This window comes from Leguminivora glycinivorella, chromosome 24, assembly GCF_023078275.1.
Source record: "Leguminivora glycinivorella isolate SPB_JAAS2020 chromosome 24, LegGlyc_1.1, whole genome shotgun sequence".
In the NCBI taxonomy this organism is placed as follows: domain Eukaryota; kingdom Metazoa; phylum Arthropoda; class Insecta; order Lepidoptera; family Tortricidae; genus Leguminivora; species Leguminivora glycinivorella.
In genome coordinates, this window is record NC_062994.1 from 6,171,159 (window position 1) to 6,189,349 (window position 18,191).

General features: G+C 40.2%; 1 protein-coding gene across 1 annotated transcript in view; it reads right to left on the reverse strand.

Moving 5' to 3' along the window:
- LOC125238668 (mothers against decapentaplegic homolog 3) overlaps positions 1-16,419 on the reverse strand; it is a 39,853-nt gene extending 23,434 nt beyond the window's left edge. The window contains exons 1-8 of the mRNA XM_048146060.1: positions 16,112-16,419; positions 6,951-7,044; positions 5,188-5,293; positions 4,198-4,288; positions 3,479-3,586; positions 2,935-3,014; positions 1,520-1,700; positions 662-759 (exon numbers count right to left, since the gene is read on the reverse strand). Of these exons, the coding sequence (XP_048002017.1) occupies positions 662-759; positions 1,520-1,700; positions 2,935-3,014; positions 3,479-3,586; positions 4,198-4,288; positions 5,188-5,293; positions 6,951-7,044; positions 16,112-16,314 (961 nt within the window). The 5' untranslated portion in view covers positions 16,315-16,419. The remainder of the gene's footprint in view (positions 1-661; positions 760-1,519; positions 1,701-2,934; positions 3,015-3,478; positions 3,587-4,197; positions 4,289-5,187; positions 5,294-6,950; positions 7,045-16,111) is intronic.
- Positions 16,420-18,191: the final 1,772 nt, after the last annotated feature.

An 18,191-nucleotide genomic window follows, 5' to 3' on the forward strand; every position in this document is an offset into this window, starting at 1 on the left:
TCTATGATTGGACAGTGCTTTATCATATAAGACAGAGTTTAAAAAAGGGTCAAGTAGCCTATTACGAAAGAGGCGCGTTCCTGCGCACACAGTCTAAGCCCGTGTAGGCGAACGCGTACCATACTTGTATAAGTGAGATATGACGGATCGACTGGTCGCATTCTTGACAGGCGGTAACTGTGAGGTAACCGAGAGCGGGTGGGCGGCACTTTCAGCGGAGAGCGTGAGTGGCCATAAAGTACGACAGTACTCTTTATTATAACTCTGACAATACAATAATAGTATTGGCAACGTGCGTGACCCCAGCCCTACGCTAGCTTACGCTTAAGGGCAGCTGAAGCGTGCTAAAGAGCTGTCACGAATATGAACATACCATGAGTGCAAAAGAGGCGAAACGTGACCATTTTCGACCTCGACAGCGGTCGCTAGCGGCCTATTCAATATTTATTTTTCCCTTCCTGTATGGCACTAACCCTTCGGTCATTCGGAGTTTTTTTAAACCAAATGATCGTGAAAAAAGGATGTCTTGTTGTGCCAATGCCGAAGTCGCCAGTAAGGGTCAGTTCTGTTTTTGAACCAATATATAGATAAACCGATCTAAATGATGATATCAGCAAATAAAGAAATGATATAAAAACAAGTACACTTTACATAAACTCACCCCCAATGTAATAGAGGCGCACTCCCTTGCCAATGTGCCGTCGGGTCTGTTCCACCACCTCGTTGCGGTTCACGTTCGACAGCAGACCCAGGCAGAACCTGGGGATAAAATATGTTAGTTTTAACAAGGATTATGACGAAACAGATATCATACACGAAAGAAAAAACGACAAGACCCACTGGTGGCCGAGCCGGGAATAGAACCCGGGTCTTCAGCTTACGCGGCTAACGTCTTCACCACTAGACCACCCGCCCGCGGTTTTTTCTTTCGTGTATGATATCTATTTCAATTTATAATTTATATATGTGTGACTACTTGAAAAAAAGAACAAAAAAAAATTCAGTAAAATAGTTTGATTTGTTCCCTAGTTGTAAGGATTTTTTTGACGACTGGTTTGGACTAGTGCGTAGTGACCCTGCCTGCTACGCCGCGGTCCCGGGTTCGAATCCCGGTAAGGGCATTTATTTGTGTGATGAGCACAGATATTTGTTCCTGAGTCAGGTATATAGACAATAAAAGGTGTCTGCGGTGCTGCGTCTAGCGGTGTGTCGTGTGTACCTCTCGCTGTTGCTGGGGTCAGTGAACCCGTCGACGGTGATGGAGGGCTGGTTCGCGTAGAAGGTCTCCAGCATGTGTCTCGCGGGTGTCTAGTGTGTACCTCTCGCTGTTGCTGGGGTCAGTGAACCCGTCCACGGTGATGGAGGGCTGGCTGGCGTGGAAGGTCTCCAGCATGTGTCTCGCGTGTGTATAGTGTGTACCTCTCGCTGTTGCTGGGGTCAGTGAACCCGTCCACGGTGATGGAGGGCTGGCTGGCGTGGAAGGTCTCCAGCATGTGTCTCGCGTGTGTATAGTGTGTACCTCTCGCTGTTGCTGGGGTCAGTGAACCCGTCCACGGTGATGGAGGGCTGGCTGGCGTGGAAGGTCTCGCCGACGCGGGTGTTGAGCTCGTAGTATGAGATGCTGCACCAGAAGGTGGGCTCGTGGTAGAGCACGGGCGCAGCCTCGGGCCCGCCGGGGGGAGGCGTGAGAGGAGCCAAGTCTGACACAAAATCAATCAATCAATCAATCAATCAAAACATTTATTCGTAATAAACTACACATTATGCAGAAAATGGCTAAGAACTACAAAAATAGAAGAATAAGATCGATAGACAAGTTCCCGAAGGGGGAGCCTGTAGCACAGCCTTAACTCCCTACCCAAACGTGTAGACACACCCTCATACACACGTCTGTGAACACCTTAACATTCATACACTCACCATTCATCATCATCACATTCACTCAACCAATCATTCAGACACTCGCGTGCGCCATATTATTCAGTCCGAATCCGTTTGCCTTTGAATGAAGATGTAAGGTCGCCATCTTACAACTATATGTAAAGTGTCCTTTCCCTATTCATAGTTGTTTTGCGTAAATCACGGGACCGCTTTGACCATCCCCCGGTTATACGTGGGTCGGGTCGACACTGGCCGCACGCCTCGCGAAGAAAACGTCCGTTCTCATGCGCGCACGTTTGCCTCGCCCAGGCCGACATCTTGCCGAACAAATTTGCTCGGGCGAGGAAAACGTGCGCGACGTTTTCCTCGCGAGGCGTGCGGCCAGTGTGGACCCGGCTTATGACAATTATATTTTTTTCTTAAATTAGTGATTTAAACCAAAATGGAAAAAATAAGTCGATCATAAGTTGATACAAGGACACAATATCATCGAGACTCATTTAACAAGTTTTTAAGCTGGATTTGGTTAAAGTTTGGTACGGGAGCCGGTGTGGGGCATATACACAAACACAATAATATACAATATACATAATAATATATCATCAGATGACAATCAAAACTCATTCATTGCCACAAATTCACCAAAATAAACTATATTGTCAATATCGTCTTCTTGAGCAACGGGTGATTGACGGGTGACGGAAGTCACCCGTTGACCACGAATGCTGTAAAGGGTTAGAAACGTCGGGATGTGTTGAAATTCGTTATACGCGATATAATTCGTTCCCATGATTTTATTTCAAACTAGACCAGCGGTGGGCAAAATGCAAAAATGCATTTTTGGTGTAAATATTGCTCACATCTAAAATTCCTTTAAAATTTTGGCCCGCAATAAAAAAAGTTTGCCCACCACCTAATTAGATTCTTGTTCAATTATTTTTTAGGAATGAGAGAACTTTGGTTGTTATCCAACTACATATTCAGCGTGAACGTTTGTGTACGAGTTAGGTAGTAAGTGCTAGTAAGAAATGTGCAAATTGTCAACAAACTCACTCATGTTGTCGTTGTGATCCATCGGGTCGTTGTCCTCGCTCATGTAGCCCGGGGGCGGCGTCTCCACCGTGGCCGCGCTCCTGTCCAAACATAACTCACTTCAGTACAAGAAACGTACTCACAGTGTGACACAGGGTACTCAGACTGTGTGACAGGGTACTCAAGACTGTGTGACAGGGTACAGAATGTGTGTCAGGGTACTCAAGACTGTGTGACAGGGTGCAGAGTGTGTGACAAGGTACTTACGAGTGTGTGACGGGGGACTCAGTGTGACAAGGTACTAAGAGTGTGTGACAGGGTACTCACTTACTCAGAGAGTGTTACGGGTAACGGGTACTGAGACTGTGTGACAGGGTGCAGAGTGTGTGACAAGGTACTTAGAGTGTGTGACAAGGTACTTAAGAGTGTGTGTCGGGGGACTCAGTGTGACGACAAGGTACTTAGAATGTGTGACAGGGTACACAGGGAGTGTAACGGGTACTCAGACTGTGTGACAGGGTACAGAGTGTGTGATAGGGTACAGAGTGTGTGACGGGGTACTCACACGTGCACCGTGGTGTTGGAGGGGACCTGCTGCCCGAGCGTGGCCTCGAGGTACATGGCGCTGTGTGTCAGCGCGCCGACGCCCACCACACCGCCTGTTTGCATCTCCCTGATGGCAAATAATACAATAGAATAGATATATTTTTATTCGTAAGCACTTAATAACAACGATAACAATACATCTAATATACACAAAAATTAACGACACACAACGAAGAACTAATGAAGAGGAGCTGGAAATTGTAGGAGAAAAAAGAAGACTAATTAAATAAATAGAAAACAGAAGAGGCAAAATGATTGGTCACTGATGAAGGTATGGAGTTACAACTTTTCCCTTACTTATTCGATAGCGCTGGTTGCCTAGCGCTAAGAGCGTGCGACTTTCGATCTGGAGGTCGCGGGTTCGAACCCCGGTTCGTACCAATGAGTTTTTCGGAACTTACGTGCGAAATGTCATCTGATATTTGCCAGTCGCTTTTCGGTGAAGGAGAACATCGTGAGGAAACCGAACTAATTGCAATAAGGCCTAGTTGCCCTTCGGGTTGGAAGGTCAGATGGCAGTCGCTTTCGTAAAACTAGTGCCTACGCCAAATCTTGGGATTAGTTGTCAAAGCGGACCGCAGGCTCCCATGAGCCGTGGCCAATGCCGGGATAACGCAAGGAGGATGACGAGTAACTGTCTAATACTTGATAGTGTTTGATATAAAGTGCGTGACTCACGGCTCGGGCTCGCGCAGGAAGTGCGAGTAGGGCGGCGGCGGCGGCGCGCGCGCCTCGCCCTCGCAGCGCGGCACGAGGATGGGCGGCAGGGCTGCGGCACACAATCAATCTATTCATTCATTAAAATTTTGAAAAACCCCCGACCGCGACATAGTAGACCGATTTTCATGAAACGAGGCTAAGAACACTCCCGACTAACACAGCTTTCAGACAAAAAAACTAAATCTAAATTGGTTCATCCGTTCGGGAGCTACGATGTCACAGACAGACAGATTGACACGTCAAACTTATAACACCCCGTCGTTTTTGCGTCAGGGGTTAAATTAATATCAGGGGACACCTTAGGAACTATCCACACACAGGCGACGCATATCTTAAGACGCGGAACGGACGCCAGCGCCGCGCCGCCCGAGTGTAATTTAAAAAATGTCTCCTCAGTACATTTCCTACATCCTATACAAACCTAGCCTGTGGCCTAGCGGTAAGAGCGTGCGACTTTCAATTCGGAGGTCACGGGTTGTAACCCCGGCTCGTGCCAATGAGTTTTTCGGAACTTATGAGCGAAATGTCATTTGATATTTGCCAGTCGCTTTTCGGTGAAGGAAAACCTCGTGAGGAAACCGGACTAATTCCAATAAGGCCTAGTTACCCTTTGGATTGGAAGGTCAGATGGCAGTCGCTTTCGTCAAAAACTAGTGTCTACGCCAAATCTTGGGATTAGTTGTCACAGCGGACCCCAGGTTCCTATGAGCCGCAGCAAATGCCGAGATAACGCAAGGAGGATGAGGATGATGATGTAATTATAAATCATAGTTAAACATAACATCACCATGGCGCCATTTAACTTTAGTACTTACATAAGCTCACACCTCCCCAAAAGTGTAGGCTGAGCACATGAAACTGCTCAAATTCCAGTGCCACTTTTAGCAAGACAAGTGTTGCAAGTAAACAATGGTATACTGCACTTCATAATGTATGCGATCCACTTACCAGGCGAGTCGATTTTGTGATAATGATAAGGGTTGATGCACACTTCGTCCTTCTTCAGCTGGTACGCGAACTCGCAGTGGTCCACCGGCTTTAGTTCATGCTGACTCTGAAATTAGTACCTTTTGTTACATATTGAAAATGTTGACCTATTTATGAAATTGGTTGGCTTTAAGAAGATTTTTTGCAAAAATTTCATTTTTGGCACAAGCATTTATCGCCGACTGTACCTTTCTTTCCAACAGTCATCTACTGCTCTCCGGGACGTTTCTAAAACCCCTTACTCGACGGGGATACGACGTTTCATAACAGAGTTCCTATGACCACCTTTCTGCTTCATCATCAGATACCATAAAATTGCATTGTCACGTGATTTACATGTGTGCAAAATTTCAGCTCAATCGGAACCCAGAAAGTAGGTAAAATTTAGCTTCTACGTTTTGACCCAAACCACAGTATAATAAAAAAGTATCGTACAGTATGGCCACTCCCGCTCCCCGCTGAAAGCGCCACCCACCCCCTCACAGGTTACCTCACAGTTACAGCCTGCCAAAAGCGCGAACAGTCGACCTGTCCTATCTCACTCATACAAGCATGGTACGCGTTCACCTACACGAACTTAGACTGTGTGCTAGGAACGCGCCTCTTTCATATATTTGATCGCCAGTGTCCGAGGTGTGCCCAAACTAACATACTAACAAGGCAAGTTGAATAAAAGCTTGTAAAAACAACTTGATAGAGCCAATACAGGCAGACTATATCTCAACTTCAAATTGTGTGGGAACCTCTTGCAAAGTTGCAAAGGACCTGTTTAATCCGAACCCAGAAAATTTTACCCCCCTTCGGATTATAGTATAAATAGATTATTTTGTATTTTTTTTTATGAGATAGAAGGCAAACGGGCAGACAGGTCGCCTGATGGTAAGCGATCACTGCCGCCCATCCATGGACACCCGAAACACCAGAAGTGTTGGAGGTGCGTTGCCGGCCTTTAAAATGGGTGTACGCTCTTTTTTTGAAGGTTTGTATGAAAGTAAACTAATAATATTGGGAAATTTAAATGCGTATTCATCTGTAAATGTAATATTTATTAAACTTTCTGTAAAAAATCCAATATTTACTTTATCGGGTAGTATTTTATGACAAATACAAAGCTTGGTCTTGTTTTTCTCTCGTAAAGTTTTCGACATTCGGCGAGACGAGTGAATAAGTGCGTTCGGATTACAGAGGCCTTGGGATTAGAAGGAATTCGGATTAAAGAGGTCCTGCTGTAGTTAGATTGGAGTCTGTTTGTGTCAGTGCACAGTGGCGGCTGGTGAAAATTTCTGCTAGGCAACACCAAACCAAAAAGAAACCAACCTTTACATTAGGTACTTTATAAGTAATCAATTTTAGGCAAGCCGGTGGGAATCAGGGACCGGGACAAGACAGGGACAGGGGCCAGCCGCTGCTGGTTTGTATTGACCACCTAAGGCAGCGTTCCCACTTGAGCGTCGCGTGTCTCGAGGCGCGCAACGAACGTCCGCGCCACGCCGCCTGAATGTAATTCAAAAAACGCGCGCACCGCGCCGCTTGGCGGCGCGTCTTACGTCCTTCCTATACAAAATGTACTGAGGAGACGTTTTTTGAATTACATTCAGGCGGCGTGGCGCGGACGTCCGTTCCGCACCTCAGGACATGCGTCTCTTAGATGTGGCAGGTCACTAATGTTAAGAATTTCCCTAAGAAGGAAATTGGGATGTGGTTAAAGAGCTGGCAACACTCACCTGAAGCTGCGGCCACCGCCACAGCCGACAGTAGACGACATGCGGCAACCCCTTGCGATTCTGGCCGTTTATTATATTTTCATTTGGCTTCACTCTGTAAAGATACAAATTTAAATAAACATTGGGTGGAACAGAGTATATTAAGTCTTTCAACAATTCTACTATAAGGGATTTGTTTAAATATTGTGCCTGGGATGCACATGATAACAATAAACAGTGAAAATATAGAATAATGAAATTTTGAAAAAACCCCCGATCCGGACATAGTACCGAGTACCGATTTTCATGAAACATGGCTTCCGACTAACTCAGATTTCAAACAAAAAAAAACGAAATCTAAATCGGTTCATCCGTTCGGGAGCTACGATGCTAGAGACAGACACACACATACAGACAGACAGACAGACACGTCAAACTTATAACACCCTGTCGTTTTTGAGTCGGGGGTTGAAAACTATCTGGCCCACTCTAATTAATGTAGTTAGATTAGAAAATAATGGATATACTGTCATGCACATAATGTGCTTGCAATGCTGGTCTGCACAGTCAGAACCACCAAATGAGGAAATGTGGGCACCATTTAAGAGACAACAGAAGTAGCAATTGATCAATACATGCAAAGATTTTTTAATACAGTTGTTCAACAAAAACATACATATTTTACAAAATAATCAAGGAGCCTACAAGGTAATAGTCGGGTAGCGATAACTTTTGAGGTTTCGATAATATTCATGTTGCTTACTTTTTGCATATGGTTTTCAGACTACTGATCAAATATAAAAATAATATTTTGGGTCGTCCTAGGTACTTGCTTAGCTCGAAATTTAGGTATTTCTATTTTTAAGCAGTGTTCAGTCAAAAAAATATTCGAGAAGAAATTATTTGTATCTATGTAAAAACAACGTGGTTGCCGATGTACATATGCATTTTGGGTCATTTTCATAGATGGGTTTAATTATATTTTAAAAATGTCTAATATTGGCCCTTAAACACCTAATAAAATATTAGAGTTGGTAAGTGAAGTCTTATACTATTCAGGACATTGTTATATATATATATTTTAAAAGTGTGTCACATTCATCCAATGCTTAGGTTAAAAAAAAATTTTTTTTAATAAAAACCCTGTCAAAGCCTCAAAAAAATTTTCATGTTAAAAAGTTGACGTCTACATAATTATAATATGATATCAAGTCATCATTTTTAATTTGGGTCACTTTCATCCATGGGTTTTCAATATTTGGCAGAATAAAACGCAACGCAATAGTATTTTAAATTTTCGCGCTGTGTGGCGCGCAACCGATAGCCAATCAGGTTGGCGCATGCCGCTGGTGCGACGCCGCGCTGTGACACGAGGCGTAGGTACCTACTTCTCGTGCGCAGTCATACATAATTTAAGATTGCCAGAACTGCCAGAAGTTCGGGCTTTGGCGGGATTCTCCTGATTTTTTTTTGCATGTCTTCCCAATTAAAACTTATACATTACTAACCTTAAGAACTGTATTACATTAGTAATGAAAACAGACCAATTATAAATCTCGAAAACACGTAAAAGTATCTAAAATAAACGAATTAAACTAGCTAAACTATAGTTAAGTTTTATTGTGGTGCATTAGGGTAATACCGAATGACAAAAATGCTGTGGTAATTCCGAAAAGGGAATCTTGATATGATGGAAATAATAGTGATTTTTATGTGACTTTCGTAATTAGACGACTTTCGGAATTACCCTAATGCACTATTATTTTATTTTACATTTCCCTCGAATTTCCGGAACCCTTTGTTCCGATATTGAAGTGCCTAATTCGATCCGGCACTCCTATTCATATACCGTGATTAATATTATTGTAACTATTGATTTCAGTTTTTAGTTACACAATACAGGGTGTAATTTTTATGACGGTAAATATTTATGGATGCAAATAAATTGTCTAGTAATTAATTTGACGAAAGTAAAGTTGAGCAAACTTTTCTAGTCAAAGTGAAACATTTGCGAAATGAACAGTTGGGGTTATAAAAGTTGCATTACAACAGTTTGGAAAATAATCATTTGACGGATTTTAACGTTGTCAAATGTTATTATGGGAAAGATTGAGTTGACAAACGTGTAGTTGGCAAAATTCGTTTGGGAAATGAAATTCGACAAAAAAATCTTCGGTAAATTAAAAGGATCCCTAAACTACACTATTTCAAAATGGCCGACTTTGATTTTTTTATCTTCGGTCCGAGCGCGGTAAAATTTGGCACGAGGTAAAACCGGAGGCCAAAAATAGGAATGAGAATTTTTTTTGGGAAAGTCAAAAACGGTGGCGTAACGGTGTAACGTTAATCGATCATTCATTGGGGTTGTTTCTTTTTTAAATATAAGAAATACATGATTAAAAATTGTCTTATTTAAAAGTCCTTTTGTAATCTATGTATTATTTCTCAATGTTCAGATTTGAGGAGTTTGGTTCTGACCATCATCAGCAGCTCCACTGCACGAAATGTCACTGTTCTGGACGAGAGTGCACGCTGTTCTTATAAAAATACCAAAGTCACTATAAGCGTGCCGTTCAGATTTGAGGAGTTTGGTTCTGGCCATCATCAGCAGTTCCACTGCACCAAATGTCACTGTTCTGGACGAAAGTGCACGCTGTTTTTGTAAAAATACCAAAGTCACTATAAGCGTGCCGTTCAGATTTGAGGAGTTTGGTTCTGGCCATCATCAGCAGTTCCACTGCACCAAATGTCACTGTTCTGGACGAAAGTGCACGCTGTTCTTGTAAAAATACCAAAGTCACTATAAACGTGCCGTTCAGATTTGAGGAGTCCGGTTCTGACCATCATCAGCAGTTCCACTGCACCAAATGTCACTGTTCTGGATGTAAGTGCATGCTGTTCTTAGAAAAATACCAAAGTCACTATAAGCGTGCCGTTCAGATTTGAAGAGTTCCGTTCTGGCCATCATCAGCAGTTCCACTGCACCAAATGTCACTGTTCCGTACGTAAATGCATGCTGTTCCTTTAAAAACACAAAAATCACCATATGTACACCTTTCAGATTTGAGGAGTTCCCTCGATTTCTCCAGGATCGCATCATCAGAACTGGGTTCTGAGAAAAGTGGGACCAATCTGTATGCATATTCATTCAATAAAAAAAATTTTTTTTTCAAAATCGGTCCAGTAACGACGGAGATATCGAGGAACAAACATAAAATAAAAAACATACAGACGACTTGAGAACCGTCCTTCTTGAAAGATTTGAGGCGACGGTTAAAAACACTACGTGACGTCACGCGAGGCAAGTCCATTGGGCGTTTTTTTTTTACTATGATGCAGTTTTACTTAGTGTTTTGTATTCGGTAACAGTTATATGACTTCACCTCCTTAAATATTGCCGGTTATAAAAAGTACATCCTGTATTTTGCTTTATAATCCTGTATTTTATACAGATAAATTCCTCACCGTTTTATGATATAATATTTTGAAGTACATGTGGGCATAGACGTACCTACGTCGATGCCCACATGTACTTCAATATAAAATATAAATAATCAGCGGTGCGTGTGTTAGCTCATTGAATTATATATTATTTTATTAATTGTTTTCGATAATATTCTAGTATGTTGTAGAACATTCTAGGTACTTCTAATGTGAGGGTATATAAAGCCGCCCTCGTGATTGGTTTAGTTAGATTGAAATAAAATGGACGAGCGACAAGTTCAAACACTTTACTTATACGAGTACTTGTTAGGCCACAGTGCGCGGGCTGCGGCTGACAATATCAACACTGCATTGGGCGCTGGAAGTACAAGCCATGCCACGGTGTCCAGATGGTTTGACCGTTTTAAATCAGGAGACAGGAGCCTTGAAAGTCAGTCACGCTCAGGGCGACCACATCTGCATTCAATGATGACGATTTACGCCGCGAACTACAGTCGAATCCTGATGCTACTACTCGTGAATTAGCGGAAGCACTTAACTGCAGTCACCACGCTGTGGAATACCATCTGCATGAGCTTGGGTATCGAAAAGTTTTGGCTCGATGGGTACCACACATCCTTACCGACGCCAGTCGTGCAGTCCGTGTCGCCATCTGTCAATCACTTTTGCTGCGACCCCGACGTAAAGAGTTTTTGACTGATCTGGTTACGGGAGATGAATTATGGATTTATTATGAGAACGATACACGTCGTGCTTTTTGGCTGCCTCAAGAAGAAACGCCACCAATTCAACCGGTGCTGAGTCAAAAGAACCGCTTAAAAGTTTTGCTTTGTTGTTTCTGGGACTCGCAAGGCATGCTGTTTCATGAACTATTACACAATGAAACTGTAAACGCTAACAAATATTCAACACAGCTAACCGAACTATCTTCTGCTATCAAGAAAAAACGACGAAGACGAGCCACTGTAATTTTACTACATGATAACGCTCGACCTCATGTCGCATCTACCGTTCGCCAACAGCTGCAGAACTTGGGCTGGGAGACGATACCCCACCTTATTCTCCAGACCTCGCACCATCAGACTTTCATTTGTTTAGAGCCCTGAAACGACATTTGCGGGGTAAACAATTCAATGATTTCCATGATGTACAGGTGGAGTTGAACAACTTTTTCGAGGCACAGCTATCAGAGTTCTGGGCGAAAGGCATCCAAACTTTGCCGGATCGTTGGCAAGAAGTCATAGATGCTAATGGTGATTACATCATCGACTAAGTTTTTTGTATTGTAATAATAATAAAAAATATAAAACGTAAACCAAGTGTCTCATTACTTTTGTGCCAACCCAATATATGTGGATTCATATTGAAAGATAAGCGCTCTTCAATCTGCATAGTGAGTGACACGCTTAATATAAGTATAATTTTAAAGTACTTAGAAGATAAATCGACTAATTATTTGACAGTAGTAGTAGTAGATTCCACGTTGCATACTAAATTTATTATTTAGAAATGAAATTATTTTATTGATGCATGTGGAAAATAGGTATATTTAATTAAAATTGCTACTCTAGTGGTCTTATCAAATACAACCTTTTCAGGCTTAGCATTAAATAGCGTGATTCGGGTGCACAGTTGAAATAAATTTGCGTTTTGTACGCAACGTGCGGTTTGTCGAATATCGAGAGAGGTCATTGCCCTTCCCTGCTCCCGCGCCACGGCCGCGCGGACGCGCCCGCTTGACTTGATCGAACGCAAATATTAATACCGTATTATTTTTCGAAGCATTCTATTAAACTGACCCAAATTCATGTATCTTATTTACCCTGTCTTTTTAGTTATTAAGATGTGAACTCTAGTAACTTTAATATTTTTTTGTAATGGTAAGAACCTATTTTAGCTAAATTATCGCAAATTTTATAAAGCATTGGAGTAGAAAAACACAATTTCAGTTTATTGATATATTTAAAGGAGCTAATGCGGCTTTACTAATTCAGGGTGTCCACTACTAAACCCAAAAAAAATTCCCTGACTTTTCCCTGACTCTCCATGACCATTTAAGAAAATTTCCCTGACCAAATTTTCATTCAACTATTACCACTTTTGCTTAGAGTTGCAAAAAAACGGTTTTTTTCTTTGTCTTGAAAAAAAAACCTGAAAAAAAATAAGTTTTTACCATACCTCAAAAAGGAAACACGGAATCCTTATAGGATCACTCGTGCGTCTGTCTGTCCGTCTGTCACAGATTTTTTTTTCTGGAATATGTTTGTTTTCTACGAAATAATAAAATTTGCAAGGCAGTTCATACTTTTATACCTACGGTTTTTTATATCTTTATGTTAACTATCAAACTTTAATTTCTGGTTTTATAAAACTAAAATTAACGAAATCTGTAGTTGGTAGTTATCGCCATTTACTTTTGGCTATACCAGTGCACTCTCTATCAGAGTAGAGCGAGTTTTAGTTTCGGCGCCCTTTGGTAACCCACGGCAGAAAAAAAAGTCGCGAGCGCAGCGAGCGCGAAATTTTTTCCACTTTTATACGTCCCTGGGGCTGATAGTAGTTATTATGGACATAACATAGGAAACAAAATGGAGTACCTAGTCTATCAGAGCAGAGTGAATTTCATGATACTTTCACGAAAAATAAAGGGAATAAAAATTGATGAAATGGAAAATACTAAACGCGAGCGAAGCGAGCGCGAAATTTTTTCTTTATTTTCAGCGTCGGGATGCCCTTTTAGGTGTTTTGCCACTACATGCCTTTAGGTTTCCAAGTGTTTTGAAGTTCTATCATCGTCACGCTTATTATCCTCCTATGCTCCTTTGACTCATACAAAATTGCGCCTCTATGTGACGTTATGCGCCATTGACTTTATGAGGAACTCCGCTTTGGATTGTCGGATAGATACTTAGAATTTGGACAGCGACGTAACTTTGTCTTTTTCGTTTTCACATCGCCCTAGCAAAAGCAAGTTATGAATGGTGACATTGTGGTGCAACTTTCCAGTTAATCTGAATCACAATAACTGAATTTATTCCCGACCCCCTTCGCCATTTTGGAATATGTGGGTAGGGCACGCAATGTAAAAAAAAAATCTGGATTTTTCCGCATTTACGATTTTGGGCCGGATAAATTAAGGTCAGCTAGAGCATGAAGATATGTCTGACATCTCTCATTAGCAATCACTGGGATGGAGGCCATGGTACTATACTTGAAATGAAAAGTCTAAAGTGACAATTTTAAGTTGCCTTAAAATCACTACCGGGAATCGATCTTTGCTGTCATGGATGTGGTCAACCCAAGAAATCATATTATTTTTTAAATACTTTTTGATTTTTTTTTTTGGTGCCAAGTTTTTCCCTGACCTCCAAATCATTTCCCTGACTTTCCCTGACTTTCCATGACCACTATGAGCTTCCCTGACTTTTCCCTGACTTTCCCTGACTTTCCAGAAAGTGGACACCCTGTAATTTTTTTTAACATGAATATTTTTTTGCGTCTGTTTCGCTAGGTATGACAAATTGTCATATAGCATTCGAGGAAATTAACACAAACTACGTATACACGCTAAAAATGTCATACTAAATGCATTACAGTTACATTTTTTCTCTCGAATATTTTTTTGACCACATTAGGTGAAATTAAAAATTATAACCATAAATTACCAAATTACTGAAAAAGCACCCTAGGAATGTGACCCAAAACGAAATATTAAATTTTATATGTTAGCAAAGTATTTATAAACGAAAACAAAATAAACTTTAATATTTTTTTAACTTAGGACCCAAAATATAGCCAGCGCCGCAGGACTATAATCCATTATTATCAAACTAGCTTTTGCCCGTGGCTTTGCTGGCATTAAATTGCTGAATGTTCCATAAAGTCGCCGTCAACAAAATTTGTGAACAATGTAAACAAACCTCGTATTCAAAATGGCTTTAATTTACATTCTGACTAATCAAATACTGACTTAAAAATGTGTTATTCAGTCAATTAATATAACACCATGATCCTAGACCATTAAAACAATAAAAGAGTGTTGGAATATGGATATTTCAACCATTCAGTTTGTTTACATTGTTCGCAATTTCTATTGACGGCAACTTTATAAACTTCCACCCCCATTTTAGGGAAGTAGGGGATTAGAAAGAGATAAAATAGGGTGTCACTCTCCATCTCTTCAACTATCTCCACTTAAAAAAAATTATTTCAATTGGTCACTTCATCTTGCCATGAAAGATGGACAAACAAACAGACACACAGTTTCTATGTATAATATTAGTATGGATCATCTCCTCTACACTTTTAGAATTTATAAACCTTTTTTCAACATAAACAAAACAAATTCTAAAACATATATTTTACCTCAAAAGTTTTACCATTCTATTCCTAGCAGTACAAATAGTCACCATTACCCTACTACACAAACACCTAGGCAGTTCCTTCACCCTCCAAGCTTTAACCTTTACCCTAGGTCCTTTGACCCCAGTGTGACCTGAAGGGCACTGACATCTTATATAAGTGGCACTCTGCACTTTTCTCAACATGTTCATGTTTTGATGAACATTTTTGACTAAAAACTACTATTAAACATGTTTTTTTACGGTTTTTATGTACTATTTATGCTCAGATATTATTAATAACATCCAGGTATACTTCCATTTATACATTATTCAAATAATCATACAATGAGCAATGCCAAATAATACAGTAAAAATAGTAATTCTAGTGATGTATTAATTACCAAAATGTTCTTTAATCAGGAAGTATTTAACATAATGTATTGTTTAAACGTGTTTGTGATATTGTTGTGATCGTAGACATAGTAATAGTGAGATTATCATACGAATTGAATACGTATAGAAATCATCATAGAAATATTACACATCTAAGGAAATCACTATTATTCGTATTACTTGAATACATGTATACATGACTGTATACTTATGTATCTTTCGCAGAATATCAGCCTATCAAGTAAGTATTCAATAAATATGAGTGAAAGCTAATCTAATCAGATTCTGATTGGAATACAAAAGAAGATATTAACAAGTTGTTTTACTTACGAAATTACGAAAATGACTAGGAAATATCCAAAGCTGTATATTAAACAAGAATATCCTCGCACAATTCCACTTATTAGCACGATCAAGGACCCAACTTTACATCACCGGTTTCTGCACTAATTTTGTTACACACTGATCAAATCAAATCCTTTGTTTTATTACGTTAAAACGGCAATAAAAAATTCGCGAGGTCACAACCATGCATCCGCCATATTGCCAAGGGTTGCGTTTTCCTTCGATTTGTTTTGACGGCAATTTGACCTTTTTGGATTTTGCGTCCTGTCTGGGATTATGTAACCAAGATGCGGTGGTCGTTGACAAAGTAAAGGTCAATGCGCTTTGCGCGTTCTCCGATTTAGCCGGGTTGCATGACCAACCCAGCCGCATTGAAATGAACTAACGTTCCGTTACACGTTTTTCATGGTCGTAAAAATGTTTGTTTACAATATAAACAAACAAGAAAATAAAACTACTATATATGTATACTGATAAAGTTCACTAATCATAGTAATTATCTAATGTTTAAATCGAAGTTGTAAGATGCTCAACCTATCCAGAAACCAAAATTTAAGAGAGCAAAGACTTTGCCTGGAAAGGACTGTAAATCTATTTAGCGACCGGAAACGTCACATGATTGTTATCACAAAAAAAACAAATCAATATTGCACTTGCCTGGGTATTGTAACACATTTAGTATGACTATTTTGGCTAGAGATTGCCTTCTCTAGTTCCTCTAGGGCTCCACTCTTCTTCAACTTCTTTACTAAGCTCTTGACAGCCTTCTCAGACCACTTATCTTCAGCAACAGACGACCCTTCGGGGCCCTTTTTCCACCCTAACAGTCGCTTCACAACTGGCGGCGTTAAAGGAAACATGCCGCAATACTGTATCAATTAAGTCATTAAAATAATATTAAATTCAATGAAACACTTTCCTAAATTCACACACGAATCTTACAATCCGTATTTAGATAAAGCACTGACGGCCATGTTGAGATATGAATGAAAAAATGACAGAACAGTTGTCAATCAACAGGGTCTAGCCATCCTTTTCGCACAGATGAAATATTTTAAAACGTTTTGCATACGTATCCTAGATTTGATAATAATATGGAATTCAATGAATAATTTTACGCGATACACAAAATATGAGCAATATTAACAAGAAGATATAAAATTATGTTAGAAGGAATAAAAGTCACATATAAATACTTGTATTAAAATTTTCGTATCATCTATCCCTCTCGCACATGTTTACTTTTAAAAAGACATCCATAGACATACCAGCCAGTCCCAAATTCAGTGCTATAAAGCTTTTAGGGATCCATAATTAAAAAACCAAAATAAAATTATTTTACAATGACTACAAAAAAATATACATATTATAATTACAAAAAATTACTGCAAGTATTAATATTTATTAGAATTGGTTACTCATTCCTGAGACAATTTGAATACATTAAACATATTCGTAGATTTTTTGGCTGGCTATAATAAAATTATTGTAACGTTAAAATGATCTCTGTGTATGAAAATGTATGTCTAGTGAACAATACAAGTAGTTAAAATAGGTAGATGGTAGTGAATGTTACATATTCTGTTGCCTAGTTCTACCCGAAAAAGTGACTGAGCCAGTCTTATGCCTGCGATACACATGCCTAATTTTCACAAGTAGCATGCCATCAGCCACATACAAAATAACTGGCTAATGAACTGACATGCAAGATGCAAGTATTTTGTACGTAGCTGGCAAGCGAGTTGTGCTAGCTAAAAACGGTGAATTCGATTCGATGCGTCGCCAAGCGCGGATCCAGCTTAGAGGGGGGGTCACATGGTCTATTTGTATGGCCAACTTAGGCTCCAGGGGGGGTCACGTGGTCTAATTGTATGGCCAACTTAGGCCCCGGGGGGGGGGGTGATCCCCATGACCCCCCCCCTGGAACCTTGCATGCGCGTCGCCAATGGACGCAGTTTCATAATAAATGTAAAGCCTGGTGTCCACTAAGGCGGAATCGAGCCACGTCGAATCGAGTCCTCATACATTTTGAATGCGATTCGAGGCGGCTCTATTGCGCCTATCGACGCAGTCTCATAAGAAATGCAGAAAGCGAATTAACGAGGCTTGACTCGGAGAGCCTAGTGGACGCCAGGCTTTAGGAGGTGAATCATTGAAATTCAATTTGGCGAGCCTAATGGACGCCATCCTTTGCCACAAGGCCAACCGCGTCTTTATTATGTCACAGAATAGTATAATCACTAATTTATAAGATCGAAATTACTCATATATCTGTCTCTATAGTCTGACAGAAGATAAATTTGTTAATCCAATTATTTTGAGTCCTGTTACAAGTATTGATATACTTACTAGGAGGTCCCAAACCTTTTTTAATTTATAACACAATATCTGTGACCTATTCATGGTTTTCCATTTTCATTTTGGGTGCTCGTTTTAGCGTAGGTAAAGTGACATGAATTACATGTATTGAAGGTACATATAATTTTCCTGGTTCTTACTGATTGATTAGTTGTGTTTGATAGACTATGAACAAGTATTTTTCGACTTAATGATAGGATATTGTATTGCATAGTTAATCTAAATGAATAAAATATTTTGCAAACTACTTAAAACAAAATTACGAAACGGAACCCATTTTACTCGTTGACATTTCAACAGTCATCTTGTTTATGGTTTGATGGAATGTTTATGTTATGATTTGAAATCGTTCTTTCAAATTATTCAATTTTCAATTGTT